We start from the raw sequence: 11,706 nt of genomic DNA, 5'->3' as shown, positions 1-11,706 counted from the left end.
AGTTGATATCTGTAAATGGGTGGTTTCTTGTACTCATTCGATAGAAAAAATGGAGTTATAGCAAAATAGGTATGATTTTTGTCGACTAGTACACTGGAATTGGCCAAAAATAGGGCTCAAAGTGGGCAAAATTGCCGATGCGTAAACATCGTCGAGACCGCTAACTTCGCGAGAGCATAATTCCGTAAGTTTTCCATCAAATTTTATACTTTTGGTGTCATTATGATCGGGAAAAGATTCTCTTATCTTTTCATAAGAATTTTTTTGTTGTTTTTTGAAATTTGGGGGACCCTGAGAACAAGTCTCTGAGATGGCGTGTGGACCCTAGAAGGGTTAAAAGATCCTCAAAATATTCCTGCCATCTACCCAATACCTCCAGCTCCCCATCTACTAACTCCCCTACTCTGTTTTTAACTGACAAATTCATTTGTTTCCCCTAGGCTTCTTAAACTCTTACTCTCAGCAAAATTTCTTGACAGCGCCTCTCCCACTATCATTTATGCTCCTTCTGCACTCTCTCACCACTCTCTTCATGTTTCTTTTATTCTCCATATACTGTGCCCTTTTTTGTATCACTTGTGCTTTGTACAAATCTCTCATGAGCTACTTTTTCTTATTTATCGTACCCTTTACCTCATCATTCCACCAAGCACTCCTCTTTCCTCCTGCACCTCCCCTCGTATAGCCACAAACCTCTGCGCCACATTCTAACACTATTTTTAAAACTATCCCATTCTTTATGTAAACAAAAAATCAAAATGGAATTCATATGTTAAGTCTGGAAATAAACAGAGGAAATGTTATTTTAGTGCCAGGAATGCCTGCATTGTTTATTCTGGACCCTATTTTGAAATTGGAATATTTTGAACTTTGTTTGAAATTGGCCAAATTACTGATTTCCGATCACTTTATTGGGTAGTTGAAATAATTGACTGGGCAGTTTCTTGTGCTCAATCGATAATATAATAGTAACACTAGCAAAATAGCTAAGAATTTAGTCAACTGGAATAATGTAATTGGTCTAAAACAGGACTCAAAGTGAGCAAAATCACCAATGCGTAAATATCGTAAAATTCGCAAGTGTAATTTCGTCAAATTTCCATCAAATTTCATATTTTTTTTTTTTCAATAACTCGGCCGTCTCCCACTGAGGCAGGGTGGCCCAAAAAGAAGGAGAATCCCCAAAAAGAAAATACTTTCAACATCATTCAACACTTTCACCTCACTCATACATAATCACTACGTGCAGAGGCGCCCAGATACGGCAGTTCAGAAGCAGATACGTATAAGATATATAACATATCCCTCCAAACTGCCAATATCCCAAACCCCTCCTTTAAAGTGAAGGCATTGCACATCCCATTTCTAGTACTCAAGTCCAGCTACATAAAAATAACCGGTTCCCCTGAATCCCTTCACTAAATATTATCCAGCTCACACTCCAACAGCTCATCAGGTCCCAAAAACCGTGTGTCTCCATTTACTCCTATCTAACATGCTCCCGCACGCTTGCTGGAAGTCCAAGCCCCTCGCCCACAAAACCTCCTTTACCCCCTCCCTCCAACCTTTTCGAGGATGACCCCTACCCCGCCTTCCTTCACCTACAGATTTACACGCTCTCCATGTCATTCTACTTTGAGTAATTCTCTCTAAGTGGCCAAACCACCTCAACAACCCCTCTTCAGCCCTCTGACTAATGCTTTTATTAACCCTTTGACTGTTTCGGCCATATATATATGTCTTACGAGCCAGTGTTCAGACGAATATGTACTCAATAATTCTAGCGGCTTCAAATCAAGCAGGAGAAAGCTGGTAGGCCCACAAGAAAGAGAATGGGTCTGTGTGGTCAGTGTGCACTGTATAAAAAAGATCCTGCAGCATACGAGAGAAAAAAATAATCCGACTGCGTTTTTGGATTAAAACGCCGACTTTGAGGTGTATTTTTCTATAGTATTTATGGTTGTATTTTAGTTTTCTTGGTCAAATTTGATAGAATGGATAACATATTACAGAAATTGAGATGATTTTGATTAGTTTCATGATGAAAACGATCTTGAAATTGAGCTCAAAATAGCGGAAATGTTCGATTTTTACCAATGTTCAAGAGCAAGCAAATCACACCACACGTCCAATACACGTCAACTGGGAAGACTAGTTTTCTTTCACTAGTGCACTGACATTATTTATACCATTTTTACAATAATGCAGTAGTCTGCATAACAGTAAATCTTTATTTTTTTGTGTGAATAAAAAATCAAAATAGAGAGCAAGAGTAATATAAGAGGGGCCTGGAGACATTACTAATGAAAAGAGGATATATTATTTTAGTGCCAAGAATGTCTGCATTCTTTATACTGGAACCTATTTTGAAAATGGCATCTTTTTTAATTTGCCTGAAATTGGCCAAATTGCCAATTTCTGACCACTTTATTGGGTAGTTAAAATTGGTAAATGGGCGATTTCTTGTATTCAATTGATAGAAAAAATGGAGTTTGGTTGACTGGAACAATGGAATTGGCCGAAAATAGGGCTCAAAGTCAGCAAAATCGCTGATGCGTATATATCACCGAGATGGCTAACTTCACGAGAGCATAATTCCGTGAGTTTTCGATCAAATTTCATACTTTTGGTGTCATTACCGAAAATAGGAAGCAGCCCAGCCACCGTGGAGAGAAGACGTCGTCGTTCCTGCTCTTCAGCTGAGCAACTCTGAACACTGTTGCTCGAGATTTTTCTTGGGTTATCCTGAGTAGTTCTTCACCAGAGCTGAGAGGAAACTTGCTTGCAGTCACTTCGAGCCCCATCCCATCAAGAGGGTAAGGCGGTGACTTGCTTGCTTGTTCACCCCTCTCTTCCCCATCCCCCAACCCTTCCCCATCCTCCCCTCACCCAAACATCAACACTGGCCCACACACTAACACACTACATACATTGCTATCCTTCTGACTTTCCTATCTTCTTCTTTTTTGGCAACTTCGCTTTGGCGAGTTAACACAAGGCATTTTGACCATCCGGTAGCCCATGTGGTTTTTTAAAATCCGGCCGAGCTTTGCCTTGGGCCCTTTCCCCCTCACCACTCGAGGGTAGGCTATCTTAGGGGCTGACCTTCATAAGTCAGCTGAAATAGGATGCTGGTATAACATCAAGGAAAGTTCCCTTTTTGTTAAGAAATTCCTCTGCCAGATGTTCCTTCCTAGACATCATGGCGAGGATACGAGTAAGATTACGTATTGATGGAAATCAAATGTCGATGAAAGAAATTCTAGCATGTATTTGCTCGAACTCAACTGTTGCTCCAGTGGATGTTTTTCAAACCCACGCTGGAGCAGTACTTCTCCTCTCTTCTGAAGAAGAGTTACTTCAACTGCTGAAGCATGATGTCCTTGAAAAACTGAAGACTTCTGGTGTTACCTCAGTTGCACTTGAGAGCTATCAAGTTCAGAGGACTGTGTTTGTGGCAAGAATCAACAGTTTCATGAAACATAGCACAGCGAATGAAATTGTTGAGGACATTAATACAGAGAATTCTGAATTTAGGGCTGTAGAAGCACATAAATTCTCTAATCATAACAACAACAAGGTAACCTTAAAGTTAATACTTGAGACACCTGAGGAGGCCAAACTTGTGTGTCAAAATGGCTTCAAATGTTTTGGCACCAGATGTACACCTGACCAAATCTCTCTTGAACGATTTGTCAGTGTGACACAATGTTTTAAGTGTTATGCCTTTGGTCATAACACCAACAAATGCAGTACTCAAGGGCAGATTTGTAGCATTTGCTCTGGCCAACATTCTTATCGAGATTGTAATAATAAAAATACACCCAAATGTGTCCTCTGCAATGGAAAACATCATGCTGTTTCTGCTATTTGTCCTCAAAGAAAAAAGGAAATGCAGAAAATTATTGAAGCCAAGAAACTGTCCACTTCTAAGACCACCACTCCCCAGACACCGCCAACGATGTCCCAAACTTCCTTCCCAGCTCTGCCTGGATCAAGTGGGACTCCTCAGGTCTCTACCAATGGTTCCAATGTTTGGAATTCTGCCCCTCTTGGAGCGCCCCAATCTAACCCTCACCTACAACATACACAAACGCAACAACAAGGTTCAGTCTCATCTCCTATGTCTCAGGTATCCACAGCCGGGGATATGACGAGAGCACAACTAATGTATATGATGGCCAAAGACATAGCAGGTGGTGACATTCAACTCTGCTCTCAGGTTTTAAATGATATGTTAATGGCTAATGGGATCACTCCCATCACTATCCCAGAAAATGTGAAGGCTATTATGACCCAGCCTTCGCATGACAAGAAATATGTACCCTACTCTACATCTAAAAATAAGCCTAAGTCATCCCTGGCCCAGGGATCGCCCACCTCACATACCCAGGTTGTCAACTCCCCTCAACCCGGTAAGTCAACACCTGAACATAATGCCCCAGAAATTGGTGCCTACTCTCCCGCTATTGAAGCTGATCCTGTTGAACAGGAACTTTCCCAGGGTAACTCACCTTGCCTACCTAATTTTCCCTTGGAGCCTCCACAATCTCCCATTAACTCTCACGAGCCTCTGCTTCCTGTAACTGGGAATATCATACCTCAGTTTTCTGATGATGACTAACGATGCTAATGAGTCTGTTAATATTACCACCTCTAGTGAAGATGATGGCATTTTTAATACACAAGCAACTACGCAGAAGTTCCCTCCTCCCCTTGACGAGTCCAGCAGGGATAGTGTGGATAACAAACATGACATTACTTGCAGGCGTTCAGACCGCAGTACACGAGCAAAGTGCAAGAAATAATGGGGATTACAATTTTCCAACTTAATGTTCAACATTTCTTTAATAACCGTTACCTCCTTGAGGTTGAACTACATAATTACAATCCCGATGTTATACTCTTGAACGAGACAGCTGCAAGAGTTGATCAACATATTAAATTACGTGGTTACTCTACTGTGGAGAAATCGAGAGGACCCTTTAGTGGTGTAGCCATCTTAGTTAAATTAGGCTATACATTTAAAAATATTTATGTTGATGAAGATAACATTCTTGCAATAGAAATGACGTCTCATGGACAACTAGTGATAGTAACTGGATATTTTCCCCCGAGACAACAATATATAGAGTCAATTCCTCTACAAAGGATATTAAGCAGAAATATTCCAACAATTCTAGTGGGAGATTTTAATGCTCATCACCCTGCCCTCTTCAACTGTGGAGCTGGTATTCCACTGGGTGACTTAAAAGGAAAACAACTATTTAATATCATGACAGCTAAAAACTTGTCATTTCAAGGCCCATTCTTTAAATCGTACATTGGACCTCATCCAGGGACACCAGATATAGTACTGACAAACAGAGACTGTGACATCTTTCACTGTCGTATATCTCCTGGAATCCCTGTACCTCCTAAACCCAATCTTAACACTCTAGGATTTGACCCCTTCAGGGCATTTCTGGGTGACAATGAAATTGTGTCATTGGAAAATCTACCTTCAACTGCAATTGATGATGCAATCAGGTCCCTGCATAATCGAATAATTGAAGCTACTAATGCAACTTGTCAATTAGCTTCCACAAAGATATACCAACAATATAAACCTACTAGGGAAATTAGAGACAACTTGAGAAATTATCAAGCAGAATGTCGAAGGCATCTTCAAACGCGACAACCACCAGTAGCTACACTGCACCGATTAAGGCAAGAATTAATTAACATGATTAGTCATCACAAACGGAACTTATGGAAATTGCTAGTTCTTCAAGCTAATCAGTATAAACGTGAGCCAGCAAAATTTTGGAGTGAGATCCGACAACTTTTAGGGGCAAAGCACAAGGCTCCTAACTACCTAGTTCATACCTTCACTGATGAGGATGATGAAGATGTTGAAATTAATCTTGACGATCCACAGGACCAGGCTAATTTGATGGGTGATGTATGGGAGAAAATTCTTTCCCACAATAACAGTCGTCAATTTAACAATAATCATTATCAGTTGGTAAATGAATGGAGAGATGAGAACTTGGATGATCTACAACCACTACCTTCCATCGATACTTCAACTCTTGAAGATACCCACCCACTTACTAGACCTATTACATTACTAGAGACGAGTCAGGTTATTGGAAGAATGCGAAATAGAGCCCCTGGCCTCTCTGGAATAACAATGAAACAAATAAAGTTCCTACCCAGAAATTGTAAACAGTCTTTGGTAAATATCTTTAATGCCATCTTGGCCTCAGGACATTTCCAGTGGTTTTTAAGACTGCAAGGATGATCTTTCTTGGTAAGCCCAATAAAGACATCCACCAACCTGGGAACTATAGACCTATATCTTTACTTGAAGTCACTGGAAAAGTTCTTGAGAAAGTCATTTCCAACAGATTGAACTACTATATGGAGTTTAATCACTTTTTTACTGAAAAACAATTTGGCTTTAGAACACATAGAGGTACCAATCATGCTATAAATGTTATTTTCGATACTGTAGCAAGTCTAAAACATCAGGGCAATCTTGCCTTAATTGCCACCAGAGATGTTCATAAAGCTTTTGATAGCTTATGGCATGATGGCCTTATATACAAACTCATTGACCTACCAGACCATAACTGGACTTTTCTCAGAGTAATATATAATTTCTTAACTCGAAGAAAAATCATTCCCACCTTTCATGGCAGGTCGACAGAGCCTTTTATACCAACAGCTGGTGTCCCACAAGGTTCTTGTCTCAGTCCACTTCTGTTCAACATTTATGTGAATGACCTTCCTCAACCAGAGTTTAATGATACAATTGTGACAGCTTGCAGATGATGTTATTCATGTCGTCTCATCAACTCCGGTAACAGGAAAATACAAGTACGAGAGAGTCATAGAAAAAATGAATATTGAACTTCGTCGAACATCTAATTGGGAAAAGAAATGGAGAATTACGGCTAATCCTGACAAGGTCCTTGTTAGCACGATAGGATGTTTTGCATCAACAATTGAAGATAAAGGGGGTATCTCCATCAGAGGTACACCTGTAGCCATTAGAAACCCTAACAAGATTTTGGGATATGAAATAGACAGGCTGCTCCACTCAACATCTCATGTAACTAAAAAGATCAACATAGCCAAAGCCGGTCTTAGCAGTCTTTCAATTCCATCAAGCCCCTCAACATGTCAAAAAACATCTGTATAAAATGTTAATAAGACCTATACTCGAATACCCTTGTGTCCCAATGTCATTAACAACAAAGACAAATATGCTACGGTTACAAAGGGTCCAGAATAGAGCTCTTCGCTTCATTACCGATACCAGGAGGAGAGAGAGAGTTAAAATGGCAGATTTACACATACAACAAGATATTACTGCCATAAATGTACGCCTTGACACCCTAAAAAAGAAACAACTCTATACAATGCAAGAACTATACATGCCAGATAGAGAACATCCTTTACAAGTGGTAAATACCATGGATTATATCATCAATACTCCTCCTCACAGGACTCAAAGAATGACTCTCCCACAGAGGGTCCGTCGTTTTATACATAAAGCTTATTACCATCGACCCATGATATTGAGCAACCTCCCTGATGAAGAAGATTGGGTAACACCAGAACCCTTCTATGTATACTGAGAACATCATCGCCCCCAATTAGGGAGACATCTTATATAACAATCTAATGTAAAAATTATGCTATTTACTATGGCTGGACACCACCTGTAAGAAGCCATCGTCACGTAATTCTATAAACTGGCCAGAAAATTATAGCCTTCATTGTCGCATAAATATCCGTTTTGCAATCGCAAAAAAAAATTGCAACTTGTATATTTACTACCAATTCAGAGTCATGTACTTATATATCTGTTATATCTATGTGACTCCGATGAGTTAGTCTTATACCCCTTAAAGAATATCTTATCATTTCATGTACACTTTTTAAATCACACCAAAGTGGTTGGGCCACTTACCTTTTATATCCTACCTCTCTCCCCCCTCCCACCCTTTTCCAAAATTTCTATCCTTACCCATCCTTCTTCCTTACCCATCTCACCAAAGCTCTGGTCTGGACAAGAACAAGGTGTCATTACCATCAGGAAAGATTCTCTATCATTTCATAAGAAAAAATATTTTTTTTTTTTTTCCAAAAATTTTTCAACATTACTAGACACTAGGATTTGGGGTTGCAACAGCCTAAGGGTTAACTCCACACCTTCTCCTAATTTCCACACTCCGAATTCTCTGCATAATATTTACACCATACATTGCTCTCAGACAGGAAATCTCCACTGCCTCCAACTGCCTCCTCACTGCAACATTTACAATCCAAGATTCACTCCCATATAAGAGTGTTGGTACAAATATACTTTCATACAATCCCTTCTTTGCCTCCATAGATAACATTTTTTGTCTCCACATATACCTCAATGCACCACTCACCTTTTGCCCTTCATCAATTCTATGGTTAACCTCATCCTTCATAAACCCATCCACTGACACGTCAGCTCCCAAATATCTGAAAACATTCACTTCTATACTCCCTCTCTCCAGTGTGATATCCAAATTTTCATCTAAATAACTTGATACCCTCATCACCTTACTTTTATCTATATTCACTTTCAATTTTCTACCTTTACACACCCTTCCAAACTCATCCACTAACCTTTGCAACTTTTCTTCATAATCTCCCAAAAGCACAGTATCATCAGCAAAAAGTAACTGTCAACTCCCACTTTGTATTTAATTCCCAATAGTTTAATCCCACCCCTCTCCCCAACACTAGCATTTACTTCTTTTACAACCCCATCTATAAATATATTAAACAACCATGGTGACATTACACATCCCTGTCTAAGACCTAATTTTAATGGGAAGTAGTCTCCCTCTCTTCTACACACCCTAACCTGAGTCTCACTGTCCTCATAAAAATTCTTTACAGCATTTAGTAACTTACTACCTATTCCATATACCTGCAACATCTCCCACATTGCTCCCCTATCCACTATCATGTTTTTTTCTAAATCCATAAATGCAATGAAAACTTTCTACCTTTATCTAAATACTGTTCACATATATGTTTCAATGTAAACATTTGATCTACACATCCCCTACCCACTCTAAAGCTGCCTTGCTTATCCACAAACCTACTCTCTGTCCTACCTCTAATTCTTTCAATAATAACCCTGCCATACACTTTTCTTGGTATACTCAGTAAACTTATTCCCCTATAATTTTTACAATCTCTTTTATCTCCCTTACCTTTATATAAAGGGACTATAAATGCTCTCTGCCAATCCCTAGGTACCTTCCTCTCATTCTTACATTCATTAAACAAAAATACTAACCACTCCAACACTATCTCCCCCTGCTTTTAACATTTCTGTCATGATACGGTCAGATCCAGCTGCTTTACCCCCATTCATTCTACGTAATGCCTCACGCACCTCCCCCACACTCACAACCTGCTCTTCACTCCTAAAAGACGTTATACTTTCCTGGCCAGTGTATGAGATTATCATCTCCCATTCTTCATCAACATTTAAAAGTTCCTCAAAATATTCCTGACATCAATCCAATACCTCCAGCTCCCCATCTACTAACTTTCTTGACTGGTTTATCTCACTCCAAATTTTTTTTTATTTTCTGCAAAATTTCTTGACAGTGCCTCTCCCACTCTATCATCTGCCTGCTTTTTCTTTTATCACACCCTTTACTTCATCATTCCACCAATCACTCCTCTTTCCTCCTGCACCCACCCTCCTATAACCACAAACTTCTGCCCCACATTCTAAAACTGCTTTTATAAAACTATTCCAACCCTCTTCAACCCCCTCACTACTCAATACTTGCACTAGCCCACCTTTCAGCCAATAGTTGCTTATATCTCACCCTAGCTTCCTCCTCCCTTAGTTTATACCCTTTCACCTCTCTCTTTAAATGTTGTTGCCATTTTCCTTTTGTCCCATCTATCTCTTACTCTAACTGTAGCTACAACTAAAGAATGATCTGATACATCAGTTACCCCTATATAAACATGTACATCCTGAAGGCTACCCATCAACCTTTTATCCACCAATACATCGTCTAACAAACTACTTCCATTTCCTACGAAAAAGTTTTTTTTTTATTTTTTTAAAATCTTGGACCCTGTGGACTAGGTATAGATTGGGAACTTTTTGTTCCCATTTATATTTGTAAAAGAAACGCCTGTTACCTTTCCTTTCGCCGGTCAGCTTCGGGCAATACACACCTCCCAGACACTGGGAAGTAAGGCTCAATGTGGCCCTTAACTCCCCCCCCCCACCCAAAGGATGTTTTCAGGGATCAACACTCCCATAGCTCAGTCTCAGACCAGGCCCCTCTGTGGATTAAGGCCTGATCAACCTGGCTGTATGCAGTCCAACATTGAACCACAGCTCAACTAGTCAAGAATGGATTTAAGAACCTTATTAAGTCTCCTCTTGAAGACAGCCAGGGAGGACACTGAAAAGGAGAGGGCCTCTAACACTCGTGTACTCTCATAGTGTACTTGCCATGCCCATTAGTTCCTAGGAGTGATGAGTCTTTACCTGAGGTACGAGGTCTTCGAAAGGAATGATTACTGCAGTTTTTTTAACCTTGTCCACATTGAACTTTCTGCTACTTTTCAGACCAAGACACTTATTTACCAAACAACCCCCAGGTACTCTACTTGGTGTTCCACAACACGGCTTCACCTCCAGAATTAGCTTAACTAGGCTTAGCAAAACTGCCTGTTCAGAAAAGCACAAAACTTTCAGCTAACAATGGATGGAGAACTGTAACAAACAGCAGTCATTTTGCGCTTACACATGCCACTAATGGAACTGCAGGCAGCCTCTAGTAGGGCCCATCAGATGGCCTCCCAAGATATAAATGCTGGGCCACCTGGCATGCCCTAAGATGCAGGACCAAGGTTGGACAGTGATTTTTCTTTCTTTGTCAAGGATTGGAATTTTACATTAGGGAAATATCTACATTTGAGACCAAAAGAGGGAGGGATAGGGTGTAATTAGATTAGAGATAGAGGAGAGATCAGGTTTCTCTGATCAGGAGCCTTTCACCTTAAAAGGATAACCATGCCAAAAATGCTAAATAGCACTGCTCTAGTTTCTTAAACTAATGTACAATACTGTGCTTAATCTTTGACAACTTACCCATTATTTAAATCTTCAAGTTCACATTCTTTTTGATAAAGGGAGTTCTTGCTAGCATTGCGAGCTTTGCGCGCTTCTAAAATCAGCTGGTGCAATCGCTCGTTTTCCTGGTTCAATGCTTGTTCCTGTGGCATTAAGACATTTTTTAACACAAAATTTTAAAAAATTTCATAAAAACACAAGTCAAAGGTATGAACCATTACAATCATTCTACTGGTCTTCATTTGATAGCCTAACAGAAAAAACAGCCACTCTTTCACACCTATTTAAACAATTTCTAACTAGGCTGTAACAGGGCACTGATTCCAGTCATAAAAAAAGGTTCCATTTTCATCCCAGCAAATATGCTGCAAAACAAATACTGATGACTCATAGGTTATAATGGCTGTGTGAAAACTATGCAGCCAGTACTCTGCCCGTGTAACAATCTGTAGTACAGGGTTCACTGTCTCGCCCTCCAACAATGTAAAGGATTGGTTAAAAGACAAAGTACTAGAATAACATTAGATGCACTCTTCCTTAAGGACTACTGCAAAACA

General features: G+C 39.9%; 1 protein-coding gene across 1 annotated transcript in view; it reads right to left on the bottom strand.

Moving 5' to 3' along the window:
• The window catches only part of LOC128705131 (kinetochore protein NDC80 homolog), a gene marked incomplete at its 5' end in the record, with an annotated part of 74,970 nt that overhangs the window by 9,222 nt on the left and 54,042 nt on the right, over window positions 1-11,706 (bottom strand). Inside the window, 1 exon segment of the mRNA XM_070082267.1 lies at window positions 11,168-11,292. Coding sequence (XP_069938368.1) covers window positions 11,168-11,292 — 125 coding nt within the window.

The sequence above is a fragment of the Cherax quadricarinatus genome, chromosome 1 (genome assembly GCF_038502225.1).
Source record: "Cherax quadricarinatus isolate ZL_2023a chromosome 1, ASM3850222v1, whole genome shotgun sequence".
Classification (NCBI taxonomy): Eukaryota; Metazoa; Arthropoda; class Malacostraca; order Decapoda; family Parastacidae; genus Cherax; species Cherax quadricarinatus.
The sequence above is the reverse complement of the archived record's forward strand: the minus strand, read 5'-3'. Positions and strand labels throughout refer to the sequence as shown.